Here is a 21,462-nt window from a genome sequence, read left to right as displayed (position 1 = left end):
AAACCAACTCTAACATAAAATAACACCATTAACAGTCACCTTGCTTTTGTATATGAATCTGTTATGATAAGCAGAACAAAGAGCTGCAGCTGCAGAGCTGTTCATTGTTATGTATTTCATAGCTTCTGACAACTTTCATCAGCGTACTTCAGCTTTTAATGTATTCACTTCTGAGATTGCCTTTCCTCTTATCTCAGCCCTCCTTCTCCTTCCTCCGCTCGCATCTTTCCACAGAATCACAGATGACTGTCAATGAACTTCCTACTTACAATTTTCTTTGCCTTCTAACCTCACTAGGCAGAGCGCAGTTAAATCATTTTAGTTTAGTTTTTTTTCTACCCCCTACTTGTCATTAGTAGAAGAGGAGATGGAGGAACAGAGTTTAAGGTGTGATGATGAATTCTTTTACAGAGAATGTAATCAGAGAAAGGACTTATTGCTTCTAATTGAGCAGCACATAAGCTCAGAGGTCATTTGGTTTTAGTCTCTGCCACAGTTCTCTGCAACAAACTCAACTGCAGTAATTCCCCAGACGTGTCACACAGTTTTTAGCAGGTGGGTGGCCAGCAGATATGCACAGAGTTAACAGTTCTGCTAACAAAAGGCTTCAAAATAAAAGGCAGTTGCACAGAGGGATAGGAGGAAAGACAATGAAAAGAAGGGCAAATGAATGCCAGAGAGAAGTGGGAAGAACAGAAGAACCACAATATCAGTATTCAACACGTGGAAAAGCATGCACGCACATATCCTAAAAGACTGTGAAACAGAAGCAAGCAGAAGTGGATTTAGTGTTGACAAAGGACTGTGTAAGAACATGTTTCTTAGATCATTTACAATTTGGCAGATGTTGAAAATTACTGTTAGTTGCAAGTGTGAGCTCCCCTGACCCCTTTATATCTTGATAAAACAACTCTCTTTCATTTTACAAGCACTTGAAAAGCACAAGTTTAAGAGGATAAGGTCATGACAGCCTACATCATAAATCTGAGATATATTTCCAGAAAGAAATTCTCTCCAGGATGATAAAATGAAGAGAGCAGCTGAGTATATTCTATGTTTTTGCCAATTTTCTCAACACTTTCCAAAGAATATTAAACCCACAATTTTAAGGCAGACAGATCTATGTGTGTCTGCAAAGATGACAGGCTTCGCAAATATTGCACTCTCAAATTATTGCTTTTATTGCTATGTTTTTTATGTATAAGTGAGTGTTTTAGATTTGACTGGTTTCCTCTGGACGTTTATCTATTGACTGTAATCATCCGCACTGAAATTGAACTGCAATGTTATGTTAACCATTTTAAATACAACATAAAAATGAAGCCTACCTACATTGTCCATGATAAAATAATACATTTTTTATAATAATCTATAGTGGAGGGATGGTGGTTGCCTTTGATAAATGAAGCAATATATACGGACAATACACCAGGGTTATGGACTTGCCATGGTTATGTATTATTCATACAAAACACATACTTTTAACAACAAGTTATTTCATTAGTGCATCACTTGAGTTATTATTTTACTGATTGAAACTGAAATGCAATACCATTTAAAAAAAAAAAAACTATTTTGTGAAATATTTATTTATCCTCACTGGTCACTTTGTTAGGTACACCTGTTTACCTTTGTGATTATAGCCAATCACGTGGCAGCAAATGAATGGATTTAGGTATATGGACACAGTCCAGAAAACTAAATGGCAAAGAAAGGTGATTTTGATTTAAGGACTTTCAGCGTGGTATGGTTGTTGGTGCCAGATGTAGTGGTCTGAGTATTTCAGAAACTGTTGCTCTCCTGGGATTTTTCCACAAATCTGTCTCTAGGGTTTACACAGGAATGGTGTAAAAAACAGTTCTATGGGTGACAAGGCCTTGTTGACATCAGAGAAGAATGACCAGACTGCTTTGAGCTGATAGGAAGGCGACAGTAACTCAAGTAACCACTTGTTACCAGGAGAGCCTTGAAGCAGATGGGCTACAACAGCAAGAGATCACACCAGGTGTCACTCCTATTAGCTAAGAAAATGAAACTAAGGCTACAATTTTCACAGGCTCACCAAAATTGAACAATAGAAGATTGGAAAACATTGTCTGGTTTGAAGAGTCTTGACTCCTGCTGCAGCATGGTGCACAATGGTAGGGTTTAGAATTTGGCATAAACTGCATTAAAGCATGGAACCATCCTGCTTTGTATCAATAGTTCAGTCTGACGTTGGTGGTGTAACTGTGTGGGGATATATTCTTGGCACATTTTGGGCCCCTTATTACTCCATGATGCCACAGCTTACCCAAGTATTGTAGTTGACCATGGCCAAAGTGTGCACTTCTTCTAAAGGCTGCTTCCAACAAGGCAACACATCATGTCACAAACCTCAAGTGATCCCCAACTGGTTTCTTGAACATGACAGTGACTCCAGATCTCAATTCGTGTAATGGCAGATTTGCAAGGCAGATGTACAGTTGACGAATCTGAAGCAACTGTGCGATGCTATCACGCTAGTGTGCACCAGATATGAACCAAAATATCTGAGAAGTGTATCCAGCATTGTATTGGTAGCTCTGACAGCAAACATGTGCACACTGTACCAAGAAAACCCTAGCGAACGCCCTGGCACCAAAGTTAGGCATCATAGATCTAATACTTACCAGGTAAAACTTTAATATAAAGCCCATGTGGCTGGGGAAAGAGTTAAAAGTAGAAAACAATATGTCATTTACACATGATGCACCATCATGTAGGAAACACCACAAAGAGTTCATACCGGTACAATAATTTGCTGGAAATTATAAAAAAAAAGCTAAACCTATTCATGTGTAATGACACCTCTACTGTGTGACACACACATCAGCCAGACAGCATACAGAGCCATAATATCATAAGCAAACGCTTTCACAGATCAAATCCTTTCCTGAACTTGTAAATCTCCTATAATGCGAAATTGAAACCACAGGCAATCAGGTAATCCAACAAGGCGTCTGGACCTCCAGGGCACCCATAAATCTCTTGTTGAGATTCCTCCCTGTTGTGGGCGCACTACAACTGACGTGTGAAAGCCAGAGGCAGCCAACAGTTTTTAGAGTGATGTTCACTATACTGAGGAGAAAGCTGGAACGTTTCCATGTTGTGATATTAAAAAGGTGACAATGTGAGGTGCTACACCACCGTGAACACGTTCTCTTTTGATGCTGCTGCAATTACAGAGGAGTTCTACCACACTATTAACATCGTTTTGATCCTGGATTGTGTACCTTTACAGAGAAATGCCTGCATAATATTCATATATGCAACCTTGTAATCTCTTTCCCTAGTAGGAAACATAATGACAGATTTGCCATCCAATATTAATCAGCCACCAGTAGAGAGAGACAGAGAATGAGTAAGAATAGAAGGGTCGAAGGGAGACTCGGATAAGAACAGGAGGACGCGGTGAGCGTGTGTTTGTGCGTGTGTGATGGTGATTGCACACCCCACTTATTTTCACTCTCTGATCACGCACTCCACTTACAGGTACTTCGGTGAACCTGAAACCACTCTGTCAAACATCTGTCAAGAGGCTGTCAGCGTGATTATGGGGAGCCACATCAAACAAAAGCTCGCAGTCATTGCAGCTGCCATACCACAGTTAAACTTGCAGCCCATCAGATGTGAAATTAGCCAATGACAATTTTAACTCCTGTTTGAAGAGATGTCATTTAGCTAATTACCACCAATGTATCCCTTCTACAGTGGAGATTAAAGTCTAATTTTGACTATAAACACTACTCCTGATACGATATGGAACTATACAAGTAAAGTCGCTCAGGAGCAGCTGCAGTGACAGAAGAAAACTATCCTCTGAGTTTCTCCACAGGGTGGTCACTATAATAAGAACACCTAATGGTAATTATTCAGTCCAGTACAAAAGCACTGCAGAAAATATTTTGGCAGTGCTTACAAAGTCAAATTTGTGTTTGTGATTTTGACCGGGGTATCACTTCACCTCTAATTTATCACGCTGTGTAGCATGTTTCAGAAACTGTGAGCTTCAAAGACCTGCAACATCACCACATTCTCCAGGGGGATTTCCTTGTTGTTGTGAACATGGACAGGGGATTCCACTGCCGATGTCTATATCAAACAAAAAACTGTACAAACACAGCTTTTTCTGTTACAGTAAGGCTCTTTGCTTTTCTTTCTCACTAACTGCATTTGTGACAATTCACAGACATGTCCCTTGGCCTGCGAATCTATTTTGTTCATGTGGACAGTACTGTCACAATACCTGAAAGATTACAGCACACGCAAGTGGCTTGCCGCTGCGCTCGGCTCCACTTCTGTCGTGCACAGCTGGAGCTGAACAGGCTCAACACGAGAGAGGGGGGTCATTAATCCCATGGCAACAGCTTCCTCACGTTTACTCACAGGAATGTGATTCTCAGTCATTTTTCTGTGATTATGCGCTGCTAATTTAAGTGCTTTTTTCTTAATTCATCTTGTTTTACTAATAGTCACTTAGTCCATGAATACCCTCCAATGAAAATGCTTAATAGACTATACACACTCAAGTAATCCTTCTGTGTTCCCAAGAACGATATTACTCTGACTTCTGTGTGCCTTTTTACATTTTTTTTTTACTTTATTCACCTTGCTCTGAGTGCCATTAAACAGCGAATAACCGATAAGAGGACATTTTAGTTTATAATACCACTGATAAGGGCCTGTCTTTTCAGATACAGGCCTTATCTACTTTCCTTTATGGCTACCACTTATCAATGATTCCTTTCCAGACATTTCAGGGGATTACTTTAGGATTATTTCACTTCCAGAATTCCATCCGTTTACACTATCTTTTCAAGGATAATACAATGACATTGACAGCCTGAAACATCTATTTGTGGGGAAAATGAACTTAAATAAATTTCTTCTTTAGGAAAGCACTCGTCCATTCAGTTTTTTCATGTTTAGAAAAAAGGGGTAATGCTTTAGAGTAGTTAGGGATAGTCAAAGTGTCTAGTTTTGAGTGTCAGCTGTGGTCTCAGTTTTTTTTTAACTTAATGCATACAAACAACCTAAAAAGCTTGATGCTTTTTAGGTTGTTTGTATGCATAACATGCATTTTGATTGCATCTAATCATCTCTTCCTATTGAGTTTCAACACCCTAATTTTAAGCCTTTGTGAACAAGCACATTTGCCAACTGTCTTAAAGTCAAGACTGTTTTTTTGCTTTGCTCCACATAAGGCACAAATCTGCTGTGGGAAAAATCATTGTTCTTCTTGTCGTTATTTCTCTTGCTGTATGTTTGCGCTGAAGTTGGAAAATGATCCCGTCTGATGTTGTGCGGTGGGTAAAATTCCAAATATTCAATGCTGAAGCATTTCCACAGTACTACATATGCATTTTACATTAAATAGATCATAATGTGTTGCTTTTCAATGAATTCTCTAAATGAAACGACTCTTTAATACAGTGAGGAAAAAGGTAGTTTGTTATCACAGTGCCCTGGGCGCTGGACTCAAACTAAAATGTTGCTTGACATCAACATTAATGTGCAGCTATTGGGAGTCTTTTTGTTCACAGCTGAAAATGGATTACTTCCATCCAGAAACCGTGACTAAAAACATTTTCATATCATCGCCTTTCCTAATTTTCTCACTAGCGTAAGGCAAAAACACTCTTTTGTTTTACCTTTAATGTCAGCCGATGCCATGATGGCTTGCGGAGACGGATTAGTTTGTCAATACCTAAGTCAGGAGAAAAGAAGATCAAAACAACAACACATAAATTAAGCGACTCAATTAGAAAGAAAATAGCCTACTAATACTGTACAGGTCACAACAACCCCCTGGCTTTACAGATGATCGATACAGTGGTCAGTTCCATATATCACTTATCTTCAGTGGAAAGAAAACCTTAACATAATGGATCTAAATCCATTTCAGGCCACAGGATTCTAAATTGAATGAATAATAATTGAATAATAAATAAACCAATAGCAGCCCAGATGCAGATTTTCCAAATAAATTCACCTGAATAAAGACTAGTATACAATAACATTTCCTAATTTAGATTACAAAATATACGATGAGCAAAAAACAAAAACTGCTTTAATATACGAGTTGTTTCTGGCACTTGCTAAAGAAATATTTTACTCTCATAAGGTACTGAGGGTTGATAACCAGCCAAAGGCAAAAAGTCTTGAGTCATATCCTGAGATAACTGACAATGTGTTGATAAGAGAGAGAAAGTGTGGCAGTAATATGACTGCAGTACAACTACTACTCTATTCTATATGAGCAAGAGGGAGGCAAAAGATGAAAACAAGACTGCATTATTACTGGAGTCCCCACCTGTGGGTTTCACGTTGGCTTCACTTCTTACAGCCTGCAGCGTAAAATGTACTGTGATACTCTGAGGCGTGAAGTAGAACATCTCCATTTCCTGCGTTCCCGTCTCTGGTCTTTGACAGAATTCCTGTGACATTTTGTCTTGTAGTTTCAGCTCTCATTAAATATTTATTTGCATTATGCTGCCATACTGCTGATGAGTAGCAGGTTGTGAAAGCCTATTTTTACTTGTAATGATGATCTAAGAAGGCATGTACTCGTTTGCACAAGTGTCAAATAGTGGCACAATCCTGCAAGATTTCAGTTGGCGTAAATGAAAAACAAAGACAAAAACATTGTGTTAAACGAAATAAAACACATACACGGCTTTAGGAGGAAAAATAAGCTGAAAGTACTGAGTAAAGAAAATATGTTAAGAGTTCATCTCTGTCAGTTTGGTCAGGTTTGTCCTTACACACAAGGATGATGAGGCTTTGGTGCATATGTTTGTTAAAACTGGGATATCTACATAACTGAGTGAGTTGCCTTCGTGAAGCGTTATGTTTGTATAGGAATACATATTTTGAACCTCTTAAATCACGCCCCAGATCAGGGGATGAAGGGAGCTTTAATTATCCACAACAGCATTTTTGGAGCCTTTAATTATTGAGTAATTACAACTGATAGGCAGGTTAACGCATATTACTGTCAAATTAGTTCATTTTTTTCATGCTCTGCAATCTGGTGTCCCTTTCTTGGACAGTATGGAGATATGAGTTATAGAAAATAAGTACATCCCACAGCTGCTTACACTTCAGAACATTTAGTTCTCCTTGTCTTTGCTGTGATCCGTTCATGGCGCAGATGTAAATAAAGCTCTGGTAACATTTAGCTAGTGCTCCAGAAGAAGACTGAGCATGAAATGCAACTTTTCAAACAGCTCTACAAATATCACCAAACACAAAAACTACCTCTGGGCAGTTTGTCACAAAAGGTGTCTGCTAGCTAATGTATTGCTAGCAGACAACTGCTGAATTTGCCAGTGAGAGAAAATACATGTTGTTGTGTGAAACTGAGAGGTAAAGAAAGATGCAAGACAGAAGACAGGAGAGGAAGAAGAGAGATTTTTTTTTAAAGTTAAGTTATAAGTTTTTAAATTAGATATTGGATCTATACATAACATGCTGCTGAATTATAGCTTCTTCTTTTTTTTAAATGAACTTTTTACAGTGATGCACATTTTTGGACTGGAGCAGAGCAACCTATAGTAATTGTGGTGAATGTCTGGTCACATTACAGGTGAGGACATCAACTTATAGTTAAGGTGATGATTCTGATTACATTCACTCAATGAATACTATCTTTTCTGCTAGCTTTATAGCGTCTAGGCGTTTGAAATCATCCATACAGCTTATTGAAGATTTGTTTATATCTTGTCGACTTCAACTGGGTAAATTCACAGAGTAGTGAAAGTTAAAAAACAAATCAATAGTGATAAAAACTAAACTAGAAATAAAGTTTTATAAACAATAAAATAAACAAAATTAATATGAGCAAAATAAAATTCCCAAATAGGTAATTAAAATGACTTGATACGACAAAAATATAAATCAACGATTATAAAAATACAAAAATACTTCAAACTGTGGAGCTTTAATTGCATCGAAGTAGGCCTTCATTAATTATTCTGTTTTGCTTTAAAAATCTAAAGTGGTATTATTAAATTCATTCTTCAGTTCAACCATCACTTCAAAGATAGTCACTCTGTTATCCAAAATGATTTTTGTCCATTAACTAATAAATTAATTATTAATTTACCAAAATAATAATTTGGTCAGGATGCAACATGGCATTGCTGTGACTAATGTGACATTAGAGTCATGTCCACTTTACACACACTCCCCCCACCTGGCGCTATTTCTACGTAGCATGAGGTAATCGATCTCATGTCAGTGCTCTCTGAATAGGGAGCACTGACTGGTTGGTTGGTTGATTGGTAGGTTCTATACAACTGTCACACTTGCCTATAAATCTCATTAATCAGTGGACCAAAGTGACACTTCAATCAGCAAACTTTTCATATTCCTGTAACAGAAGCGATATTTTGAACACACACAGATGCGCACACAGGAGCACACGAGGACACTGAGTCATCAATACGAGGAGTGCACATACACCTACTTGAAAGACATGCAGTATGGCCACATAATGATCGCACATGCCAAGAACTTCAGGTTTTAATTACAGGCTTCCACTGGCAGACAAGAACCGCCACTTCTAATCAGAATCAATGCATAGACAAATGGGCGCTCACCCACATGCTGTCACTGATACTTTTCTTCTACATAACCCGCACACAATCAAAATGACACAATCAGGTAGCTGTTGAAGCATGGCAAAGGAAGGACATATTTAAAGTATGCTTTAAGCAAATATATTTTGCACATATATATAGTCACCGTCCACTAAATCCCACAGGTGTTCTATTAGAGTTCTAAACTATAAAACTATAAACTATAAAAGTGTGATATTGACAGATAGGACTACCATTAACTTTTCATGGCCACATTCAACAAAGTGCTATTCTTCAGAGATTTTGGTCCACAGTGATGACAGCCTTGCACAGATGAATCTCTTGTTCCACCACATCTCTAAGGGGTTCTAATGGATTGAGATCTGATGACTGTGGAGGCCATTTGAGTGAACTTTCATAATACCAGTTTGAGATGATCTGAGCTTTGTGAGCTGGCATGTTATTCTGCTGGAATCAGCAATCAGAATATGGGTACCCTGTGGTCAGTGCATCCATCTTTAGAGTTTTAGGCCCTAAAGTGGAACATGGCTTTGAGGGATGTCGAGTGTGTGAGCAGACTTGTCACGAATATCCAAGTTATAGACAAAAACAGGTATGTGTAAAGAAATAAACATGATTTAAAGGTTCTGCAATGCATTTCAGCAGTTTGAGAAAAATGTATCAAATAGTTATTATATTTCATTTTTTTTTCAGCTAATACAATCAAAGTGTAAAAATTGTAGCCTTAGGACTGTGCCAGGCCTGCCCCTTCAGTCATTAAGATCAGGTAAATGTTTGCTGGCTGTGGCTTCATATTTACTATGATTAATGAGATTGGATATCATTTCCAGAACCAACTTGGAGCAAGGAAAAAAAAAGGTAAAATAAAAACAAAAAAACATTAAAGATATTTAAACTTTGCTTGCTATCTTTGAAAAAGCCTCCAACAGCATTTTTTGTAAGTTAATTGCTACAAATGTGCAATGCAATTATTAAAACAGTCTACACTGTATTTTTTGTCTTTGAAGAGAAATTTTAAAAACAAGGTACCAAAACAGTGAAAATAACTCCATAAAGTGAAGCAGAAAACGTCACTGCACCGATTAAACAGGGCTTCTAAATTTATTTTGCTTTTTGATATTTTACCTCTTTTTCCTCATTCAGAAAAAATGAATATTTAAATGATCCCGGGTAATGAAATGATAAATGTACATAAATTAGAAGACTTAAATGAGAAAATTAGCAATTACCAAAGTTTTAGAGTGAACATGCTGCTGTGTAATGATAATCTTTGAAGTGGGAAGCTAATCCAATGAAGAATGCAAATTATTGATTAGAGCTAATCCTCCCTGCTCTCCTGTCATGCATACCACAGGATAATTAACAAAACGCTTTGCGGATAGTCTACCTGTGGTTCTTATCTGTCTCTACAGAACTACACTGGTAGCAATAGGATGAAAGAGAGTGGGAGAAGAAAGATGAATGGCCGAGTCCCTTGGATTAATAGTGCTGGCAAGGAAGAAAGGCAGGGTGGGAAGTGAAGATGGGTGCAGAATCCTTAATCACCCCTTCTGCACTCTATAAGCCACTCAAGTGACCAGTAGCCAGAAGTACATTTATTCTCTACCAATTAAGACAAATGGGCCAATTCCTGCCACTGCTGCCTTTTAGCATTAAAAAACACATATTAAAAAAAAAAAGCAAAAAGCTGTAGTGCTGTTTTAAATGCAACTGAAAATAGAGTACAATGATTCTCAAATAATTTAAACCCTATATATAGATAGAAGAGTACAAAGTGGGCATATAAAAATGTTAAAATTTCTTGGCATATACAGATGAAAACAGAATTAATGGTACAAGTATTTCCAAAGTGCTATTAAATAGAGCTTTTTAACACCACTTTTTCAAACATCCTAGTTTTTTTTGACGTCCTGCTTCTACTGATGATCAGTCAGATGTGATACATGTAGTTCACTGGACATGATTGGGAAAGGCACATGTCTGTCTATATGAGGTCTCATATTTGACATTGCATGTCGGGGCACAAACCTAGCCATGACATCCAAGGAATTGTCTGTAGACCTCTGAGACAGGATTGTATCGAGGCAAAGATCTGGGGAAGTGTACAGAAACATTTCTGCAGCATTCTGAAGGTCCCAAAGAGTGGCCTCCATATATAAATGAAAAGAAGTTTGGAAACGTCAGGACTCTTCCAGGAGCTGACCACCTGCCACTCTGAGCAATCTGAGTAGAAGCGCCATAGCCAGGGAGATGACCAAGAACCCGTCGATGACAGAGCTCCAGCATTGCTCAGTGGAGAGAAGAGAACCTTCCAGAAGAACACCCATTTCCCAGCAATCCACCATTCAGGCAGAATTCTCATGTCGGATAAAAACAAAGAAAGTCTTTGACCTTAATGTCACGCGTAATGTCTGGAGGTAACCAGACGCCACTTAATCACCTGCCAATACCATCCCTACAGTGAAGAATAGTAGTGGTGGCAGCATCGAGCTGTGGGGAAAAGATAACTTGATGATAACTTGTTCCAGAGCGCTGTGGACCTCACACTGGGGCCAAGGTTTGTCAACATATTTTTGTCTTTATTTTTTAAATACATTTCAAAAATTTCAACCAAACTTTGTTCACTTTGTTATTATGGGGTACTGCGTGTAGAATTTGAGGTGAAAAATGAATTTAATCCATTATGGAATAAGGCTGTAACATGACAAAATATGGAAAAGGTGAAGTGCTGGGAATATTTTCCAGATGCACTGTAATCGTTCTCCAGGTTGTGCATACAACAGTTTGGCTTGAACATGTCAATGTGTGCAGGATTCTAGTAATTGTCTTCTTAGAGACTTCAATTCCCAACTAGGCTAAGTCATTTACTAGTGTCTCGGAAGTTGTTTTGGAGTCTTTAGACACACTTCACACCTCTTTTCATTACAATCTTTCAGAATCTTTCACTTCCTACCTGCCAGGCTCATTGTTATGGCTGAATAATATTGAATTCCTGATTATACTTGTCACTCCAGTTCTTTGTATATCCATCTCCTGTTTTGTGAGCATCAACAATTTCCCCCCAACTTTTCTGAAGTTGTTCTTTTGTTTTTGATGCTTTTTCAAGTGACAGCTCAAACACTTTTAATACTGTGTCAAATTGGAAGATAACCCTCAGTTTTTGGTTGATTTTACAAGCTTTAAGCATTTCAAAGTTAAAGTGTAGCATTCCACAGCAGCAGTTTGTGCTATAGGTCAATAAAAAAAAGCACGTTTTTCAGGGGGCTAATAATATTGCCCCTCGTAATTTGTATGTTTTGTTTTCTGTTGCTGCAATAATTCTGATAATGTCCGCAAACAGAAATAGTAATAGTACGTTCAAAATAGTATGTTGAAAAGTAAAAAAAAAAGTGTAAACAAATGCTTCAAAACCATCGTTGGGGTCACCACTTTTGAAAGCTCATGGGAATTTAGTCAGCTAATTTTACCAGTTACCTGAGATTTTCAACCTGGCGTTTGTTTTTTTTAAGTATTACAGTTTTGTCTCACACAGATCCATACAGTGTGCACACCAATCAAAAAGCATATCGTGGATGACTTTCTAATAACTTTGGTGAGGGTGAAACCATTTTGTACAAAAATTAATTCAATTTATTCCCCAGAATGAATTGTAATAATCTCGGTCATCACTTGAACTCTCTCATAAAACTATCATAAAGTCATATTTATTCTGTGCATTGGCATCAATGTTCCCTCTAATTTTTCACGTGTCTGAGCGAACACACAAACTCCCTGAGCGATCCCTTGGACCACTGTGAGCGACATCAGACGTGTGCAATGTGGTCACGCCAGCATTGAATCCATCCAAGTTACATGGTTTATTAAGATAATCAAATTACAGCATTTACATTTATGTTAGACTACTTTTAATTAACTGCTTTAGCCCACTTACAATGAAAATGTAAAAAAAAAAATCTTGTTCATGACCTGTGTAGTATGTTAACACTATTGGAAGTAAAAATAACTTGAACTCCAATTTTGAAAACACAACTTTCTTTCTTTTTAAAAAAAGCTCTGACTTGCATTATGAGTCTGTGGTCTGGGAGAGAGTCTGTAGCTCTCTGTCTGCAAAATACAGTATATAATGATCAATGCTGGGCAATTAATTATATAGTTACTTCTTTAAAAAAGTATCTCAGTTTGGCAAACAACAAAGTTTTTTTGCAGCTATTTTTTTTTAATGCAGCCAAGGCATTTTTAAATAAACATTTCAAACTATTTACAGAACAATCAGCTGTTCTGCATCAAATCTGATGCCACACAAATTATTTGTGCCACTCCAAAAAATAATTTCTGTCCACTATTAGATAAAGTAGGACAGCAGCCTGATACCTGCAGGCCTGACAACAGCAGATGTATCACTCCTGTAACACCTGTAACATTCAGCAGTCGTCTCATTGTTCTGACACACACAACAAAACTATTGACTACACTACACACTAACTACACAAGATTTGCGCTAAACGTCTCAAATCACTCACATCTCAAAGCACCGCCATCACTCCTAAAACTTCCCCCAGTTTCGTAACAACTAGATGTCATGTTGCCATATGATTTTTGATTGGTCGACATGGTACTTTTTTGGACGAATAGGAAAGGTGGGAGGAGTTTGTTTTTGCTCACAGGCGGAGAGTGCTTTCGAGCCTTTTTCCTTATAAAACGCCGTTTTACCGTTTCTTCCCGCAGTAAGTATAAACAACGATAGTATTCAGGAAGAAAACCAAACATTGCATATATTTTTAATCATAACTCTGGTTTTACGTGGCCTATCAAAACAATTTAAAAACTGGTATAAAGTCCACACTTTTTCCGTAATTGTTCCGTCTGTCCTGCTCACCTCTCCAATGGTTGTACACGTTTCATTAATGTGGCTTCACTCCACATCAGCCACGCCGCTTTGCTCGCTAAAACACCGGTGTCGGCACATAAGTACGCTGTCATAGCCTGTCAACGACGTTGATTAATGTAAATCGCATCATTGGCTGGACTATGGGATAAGGTGAAATCGTTCTAATCCCATACAGGAGCAGCCAGTCACTTACTGACTAACACTGCAAAACAGAATTGTTAAAGTATTAATTTTAATTTCAAATCAGGTTAGATTTTTTTTGTGCAACACAGATTTTCTGTGCGCAGAGACCATGCCAGCAGTGCGCAATTGCGCAGCTTAGAGGGAACATTGATTGGCATCACCCCAACCGGTCGCGGCTGCCCCTCCCTAGCCTGCTTCTGCCAGAGGTTTCTTCCTGTTAAAAGGGAGTTTTTCCTTCCCACTGTCGCAGAAGTGCTTGCTCATAGGGGGTCATATAATTGTTGGGTTTTTCTTTGTATGTATTATTGTAGGGTCTACCTTACAATATAAAGTGCCTTGAGGGGACTGTTGTTGTGATTTGGCGCTATATAAATAAAACTGAACTGAATTGAATCTTTTCTATTGCTTAAACCAAAGAGCCACAAGCATGGCTGTAGGATCTAGTTCTATTTCCCACTAATTGCCAGTTCATTTCCTTGTACTTTCTCAGTAGTTATTGCCCCATTTTTCTAACTGACAGCTTCCTTTAAAAAAAGAAAAAGAAAAAAAAGAGCGTCTACCAAACTGACTTGAGTTTGCACATCAGGCATGCTGTACTCTCAAGAGAGGATACATCTAAACCTTATGCTTACCATCATATTTCAGTGTCCTGAGGCTCTCCCACTCGTGCTCCTTTCCACTGCAATCAGTGGCTCAGTCCTTGATGTTCCAGCATTAAGGACAACTTCCAAGTCCATTGTATTATCTGCAGGACAATTATGTCTGATCTGCTAGAAAAATGCACTCAATAAAATCAGACCGCAAAAAAACAAAACAAAAAAAACAGCACATCAAAAACTCAATAGGGACTACTGTTTTCAGTTACACAAAATAAGCAATGGGAATACAAAGACAACTATTCTGGCTGATTACTGCATTTTATTGAAGGCTTTGGAATATAAGTATTTTTCCCCATGAAAACATAACCAAGAGTTATAGCCCCAGAACTTCCTCTACTATGTCGTTTTGAAAACAAACTTAATAATTTCCATCAAGAGTTAACAAGTGAAGAAATCTTGTACTGTTGAACTAGTTAAGTAGTCAACATAATAGTAAAAAGGTCTTGTGTTTCATGGGCAGGTAAGGCTGAAAGCATAAGGCTGTAATTCTGACTGCTACTCAACTCTTATCACAGTGTCAAAGGAGCTAATGTCAGGGCCATCGCTTTCCCAAGAAGGTTAACGCGCACCACGATGAAAAAAGAAAACAAAAACTTGTTAAACCATAAAAAAACTTATGTAAATGAGTCTAAAATTGCAACATAGTTTTAGACAATGTTTCCTACTGTGTGTGTGTAAAAATGCAACTACTTAAGTGCCAATATTCAGTAATTTATTACTTTTCTTTATCAAATAGGTTCGTTCCTATTTATTAAGCATTTTAAGATAGAACACAAAAAAAAATGACTCCTCTCAAATCAAATATATCAAACTATCACGCCAATTACAGGCCAATTCAGAAACAAAAATAAAAAGACTGCAGGACAGCTAACTTCTTTTCTACCAGTGATGCATTGTGATTCTTTTCAATGGCTCTGAAAGCCACTTGATAACAGCCGCACAGGCCAGAATTAAATTCTTCCAAATTAAAGTGATGACGATACCTAACAGCATGTCACATTTGGATTAAGTCAAAATGAAGATGTGGCAACAAATCAAGATAAGGCTCTCAATGCCCCTAATGCAACTTCAGCCTAGTATGCACAATCCTGTCACACTACTCTGAGGTCTTCTACCATTGTGTTTAAGTATACTGACGTGAAAAGAATGAAAAAGATGTGACCGTTTTGGTTATTAAAGTGCTCTAACACACCATCAATTAGCAGCGGTATGTATATATAAACATGGTTCAGCACTTTTACAAATCAACCATTTAAAAAGCCCCCATTCTGCAATCAAAAACCAAAAAACAAAACTCTAAGCCACCATACAAAGAAAACCAAAAAAAACCCCACTTTAGTTCTCTCAGTAGTTACTTCAATTTGACCTCAGGTTATGACAAAATTATTATTAAAAAAAATAGCTGTAGAGAAATTAACATGACGTAAAAACAAACTACAAATAATGTCAGGCAGAATATCATCCATACTTTACATACATACAAAATTACATTTCATTTTTTTCTCTTTTAAGAATAGATTCTGTAAACACTGCTTCAGGTCCTTCAGGTTTGGTTTATCCCCTTTTCTGCTACAATCTGTATGTTTTCCATAGAAAATAGTCTGAGGCTCCTGTTCTGGCACTGCAGATGATTCTTCCCCCACCCCCATACTCCCCAACCTTTGCAACATTAATACAACTTTTTCAATTTTCCACCTATTTCACAGCAAAACCAAAAAAGTGAGGAAAAAATATAAGTATTGAGTGGAAGCTCTAGTGCGTTGATGTTGTCATGTAGGTGTTTTAAAAACGTGAAGATACTCTGACCCACATAAACCCAGTCTTTATAAAAAGGGAAGGACAAGAAATAAGATAATAGAGAAGGGAGGGGGGTGGGGGCATGGGGTGTTAGCTGAGGACAGTTGACAAGGCTAGGTTTTGAATATAGATAAGGCATAGCATGGGCAGAGGTTGGGGAGGTTTGAATTAGGAGTCCACATGTCAGGCAGACTGTTAGCCTTTCCAGTACATTTTCAAAAATGGGGTCAGAGGGTAGCATTAGGCAAGGACGTTTCTGTAAGGTAGTGAAGACTTTAGATGTGATTTAGAGGCCTTGGAGGAACTCCTGGAGCTGCCTGACGAGCTCCGTGTCCACAGTTTCCATCAGGACTCCAAAGCCCTGGTCCCCCATCAGGGCCTGCTGCGCCTTCAGCTTTTCATAGACAAACTGCTGGAGAGAAACGCTGTGCACCGGATCCTCCAGGGCCAACTGCAGGAGGACAAAGAAAATGGAGAGTGGAAAAATTAGTGATCCCACCTGAGAAAGGGTCTGTTAGGCAGCACTTTGGGAGAAAACAAAAACACCAGCAAATCAGCTGCTCATGGCTGTAATGTAGGTAACAGTTCCCATACATTAATTTCAGAGGATGTTCAAGATACAGTAAGTAAATATCCAATTTTGAAACTGAAACTAAATAAACCGATGCAGAGAGGATTAATGTTCTGGTACAAACTCAGATCTGGATTTTTGATTTTTTCCTCTCAGACTCGATTTCATTTTCATGATCTAATAACTTTTGGAAGAGATGCCGCCCTACACCAGGCCATTATTTTTGGTTACTGTCTCGGTATAGAAGCTTTTACTCTGGTTTTCAGAATTTTTAATGGTTTATATGAATACTTAGCACTCTGAAGGACAACTACACATTTCCTTTTTACGACGCAGGATTATTGGTATTGCACACTATAAATAGTGGAGAGATACCGAGCAATATATACAAAGTATGTGACAGGAACAAAACAGGATGAAACACAAAAATTCATGACCACAGAGAGGTACTCCACCTAGAGAATAAGGAAAGCGTATCTTAATTAGAAAAGAGAGTGTAATCTTGATTCACTTAAAGAAAGAATATCAACATAATCCATAAAATGAGCTGCCTGACAAAAAAGGCAAATCCACTAATTACTCTTAATTTTATTAATGCCTGCTATGTGTGGCAATGTGTGTAAGTAGGTGTGTAAAGGACTTTCACTGAAAATGCACTGTTTTAAAATGAATTTTTTACAAAAAAGGAGGAAAATAAAACAGAAACCTTTTACGTGTGGCGTCTCTGACATATACAACTAACAGAAAACGTACACAAGGAAAAATAATTCAGTATTCACAGTCACTGTCATTCATCTTATACCGAAGAAAGTGCTGGAAAAATAATAATTGACAACAGTGTAAAAAAAAAAAAAAACAAGCACAGAAGACTTGAATGGTGGACTACAGCTAACACATTTCTGTAAACCTGCACACTGTCATTTATTTTCTGTGAAGTGAAGCAGAGGCAAACACAACAGATGGCAAAAGCCTGAAAGCCGGGACTCGGCCTGCAAATAAATTAGAGAGGTATACAAGTTCTGTTAACACCACTGCACAAACAAAACTTCCACGCATGCAGTCAAGTTTTGAAGATTTCTTTTTGTGTGCGTCTTATAAAATGTATAAAGACAATTTTAGTCACCCCTATATGTTTTTAATCAGTATGGGTACCTTACTATATCACTGTTTGTAACATTTCCACGTATTCTGGCTCTTTTTTTTTGCTATGATTTCCCCACAGATTAATTAATTATCATTGTTGCTTCAAAGCAGGTGAGTATCTTGAATTTCAAAAAACTCTCCTTGTGATCTCCTTTATCACCTAGCACAAACTTGACATTTTGGCGAGCGTGTTCACTCTTAACCACATCAGCCCACAACTGAAAAACAACTCTGGGTCCTTAGAGAAGCACAATATTGCAGTGGCAAATCTTAGTCTCTAGCCAATCACTGGAAACAATACTTGTCATACTAATTTGGTCTTTGTCATTACAATGCTATCAAACTAGTAAAGAGTGGATGTTGTAGAGTGGCTTAATGGAAAAGCTTTCATCTAAGCTGCATAATTACCTTCTCTCTGTATACCACAACATCTTTAAGGCCTTTTTTGTGTGTATGGGGGTGTGCGTCTGAAGCCACATATCATGGCACTTGAATACATTTTTAATCACTATGGTCCTCTTAAGCATCTACTATGATCAAACTAGGGAAAACATTATTAATGCAATTCTTCATATGTCTCAGTAAATATCAGATTAGTTTGGGTTAAACAGGAATAAAAGCAATTAAGTCTGTATGTAGAGATTACAATATTTCAGCAGCAATGTAGCCCCTTATCAGGACTGCACACTTCATATATACTAAATGAGCTTTTTAGAAAAATGCCAGAAAAACAATTCAAGTCTTTGCATATGATAGGGTATGGATGAAGGTTGGCGTGAAGTAGTGTAAATTATTAATTATTAATTAATATTATAATTATTATTAAATTATTATTATTAATAAAGATTAAAGAGAAATTGATAAGTGAATAGAACTAAGAAAATAAACAGAATGTACACTCGCCAAGGTACTTCATTAGTTTACCCTGTTCAACTGCTCATGAGCCCAAGTATATAATCACCCAATCACATGGCAGCAACCTTATGGATTTATGTAGATATGGTCTTGATTGTATGGTTGAAGTTCAAACCAAGCATCAGAATGTGTAAGAAAGTTAACTTAAGTGACTTTGTATGGTTGTTGGTGCCAAACGAGCTGGTCTGAGTATTTTGGAAATTGCTGATCTACTAGATTTATAATAACCACTCGATATAACCAAGGTGTGCAGAAGAACAACTTTGAACCTACAACACATTGACCCTTGAAGCAGATCAGCTACAGCAACAGGAGACTACACAAGGTGACACTCCTATTCCTGTCAGAGAAGAACAGGAAACTGAGGATAAAATTTGCAAAGGCTCACCAAAATTGGAGAACAGATGATGCCTCTGATGAATGGAAAAAGAGAGATACCGAGAAACCCCTTTCCCACTTCCAGCACAAAGAGAAAGTAACATAAGTTATATGGGCAGAAAAACACTCATTTTCTGTTGTAACAGAAATTTGGCGTAAACAACATGAACTCATGGGTCCTTCTTGCCTGGTATCAGCAGTTCAGGCTGTTGCTGGTGGTGGAATAGTGAGGTGGGGGGTGGGGTATTTTCCTGGAACGCTCCCTTTCAACCAAGTGAACATTGTTAAAATGCCACAACTAACCTCTATTATGCTGCGATCATCATCTCTTTATGACCGCAGTGTATCCATCTTCTGATGGTTGCTTCAAGCAGGATAACACATCCTCTGACAAAACTCCTCTTAAGCTGGTTTCACAATGAGTTCATCACAATCACCACGTCTCCCATCCAATAAAGCACATTTGGGCTTTGGTGAAACAGCAAATCAAATTGTGGATGTGCAGGAATAGCACCTTTTTGAATATGTCCCACAAACGAAACAAAGCCATTCTTAAGGAAAATGGGGGGCCAACCTGGTAATAGTGAGGTGTACCTAATAAAGTAAATGTTTCTGTACCCCAAAAAACAAAGTTCTGAGATAGAGCAATGGACTGTATTTAGGACATACTTTGTTGAGACTGTGCACATAGCAACACTGATCAAAAGCAGTTTACAATGTTGCCACTATCAATATAAACAGTATGCATGATCCATTGTCAACACAGGGGGAAAAACAAGGGCAGAGATGAGAAGACAAGAGAAGGAAAAAAAAATAACGGTGGCATGAGGCAATAAAAGGTGTAGATGTGATGGGTACAAAGGAATGAAATGTGATAAGGGAACGAGGAGACAAATGTGACAAAAGAGGGAAAAGAATCGTCATGCATGGGAATTAAGTACCAGGAACTGGCTAAGTAATGTGGTTCAGAGAACCCCATAAAGGCAGTGAGTGATAAAAACAAGATGACGTGGGATGCAAGAGTGGGCAATCACAGCTCTACCTCATTGTTCAGGACAGAGAAAAGAGATGAGTGGGAAACATGAGAGAGTTGAAGAGAGACAGCTGAAATGACAGGGGCTGTAAAAGCCCTCATCTCTAAAGTAATCCCGAGACTACTGTTGTCCTTTTCCAAAGCAAACAGTTCTCAGTTATTTCTATAAAAAACATCAGTGTTATTTAAAATTGGCCTATGAGGGACTTTAAACACACTTAATTCACACAACATCATGTGTACCAGGGACCAAGATCCTTAAAGCTCTCTGAATGACAGGCTCACACAAAGATAAATGGTATTAGTACAATGATTGCCAATACTGGTTTCGGGACTGGGATTAACAAGGACATATTGCACAGAGATGATAGTCTCACAGACTTCACAATAGTAAGCCTTTTTCTTTTTTTAAATCCTCAACTTCCTGATCTCTCAGACCTGTTCTCCTATGTCCACTCCTCTTACAGTTTACTACAACAGACTATTCAGTCGAAAAACACATTTGTACTGTAGCAGAGGATATGAAAGGAAACTAAGTCAGGCAGACAAATGCTAACTGGAGTTAATGATGCAATAACCTGTACTTTTCCAGCTTTTATCTCACATCCCGTGGTGCCTCATGTCTAACTGCAAACACACAAATACTCCGCAAGAGCGCGAGTGTGTGAGCACATATACCGACTTCTGTGTGATGTAATGAACTGTGGGCCTGCATGATGTATTGAAGTGTAAACTAAGAACTGTATTGTGTAAGGCGATGCTGACAGCACCGGGCTTAGTGGATTACACTGCGGGCAAATGTTAATTTCATCAGCTAATTTATGACACATCATCTGCAGCCTCGCCAGCTCGTCGCCTTTAGAATCTCTAATTAGACATGTAAGCTGCTCTCAAGTGGTCAAATTTGACTCAAAGCATCATGCTGTTTAAGAGAAGCTATTGTCAACTCAGGTTTTAATGGCATCGCGCTTATACAAGACCAGAATTTTTGAGTGAAATTATTTTTGATGTCACTGAATATAAAAATATTATAGAACATGTGTACCAGTGATTAAAAACGTGTCGTATAAGGCTTATAGCAGATACTGAGTCTCTTAAACATATACCATCATGTACATTTAAAAAAAGTAAACTTATATTCTCTTATTTTTTCTGCATGTAAATTTTCTGTCATGCATTATCAGTGTTTGGGTTATAATGTATTATGCATAACACTTAAAAGCAAAAATAATACATTATTTATTTGGTTCAAAGTGAGTAATCCATTACAC

The 21,462-nt window shown here is 37.9% G+C and overlaps 1 protein-coding gene across 1 annotated transcript in view; it reads right to left on the bottom strand.

Moving 5' to 3' along the window:
• Window positions 1-14,593: 14,593 nt before the first annotated feature.
• ipo11 (importin 11) overlaps window positions 14,594-21,462 on the bottom strand; it is a 132,495-nt gene continuing 125,626 nt past the window's right edge. The window contains exon 30 of the mRNA XM_063490574.1: window positions 14,594-16,602. Coding sequence (XP_063346644.1) covers window positions 16,438-16,602 — 165 coding nt within the window. The 3' untranslated portion in view covers window positions 14,594-16,437. The remainder of the gene's footprint in view (window positions 16,603-21,462) is intronic.

Source organism: Pelmatolapia mariae, linkage group LG12 (assembly GCF_036321145.2).
Source record: "Pelmatolapia mariae isolate MD_Pm_ZW linkage group LG12, Pm_UMD_F_2, whole genome shotgun sequence".
Lineage (NCBI taxonomy): Eukaryota > Metazoa > Chordata > Actinopteri > Cichliformes > Cichlidae > Pelmatolapia > Pelmatolapia mariae.
This window is presented reverse-complemented; position numbering and strand designations above follow the sequence as displayed.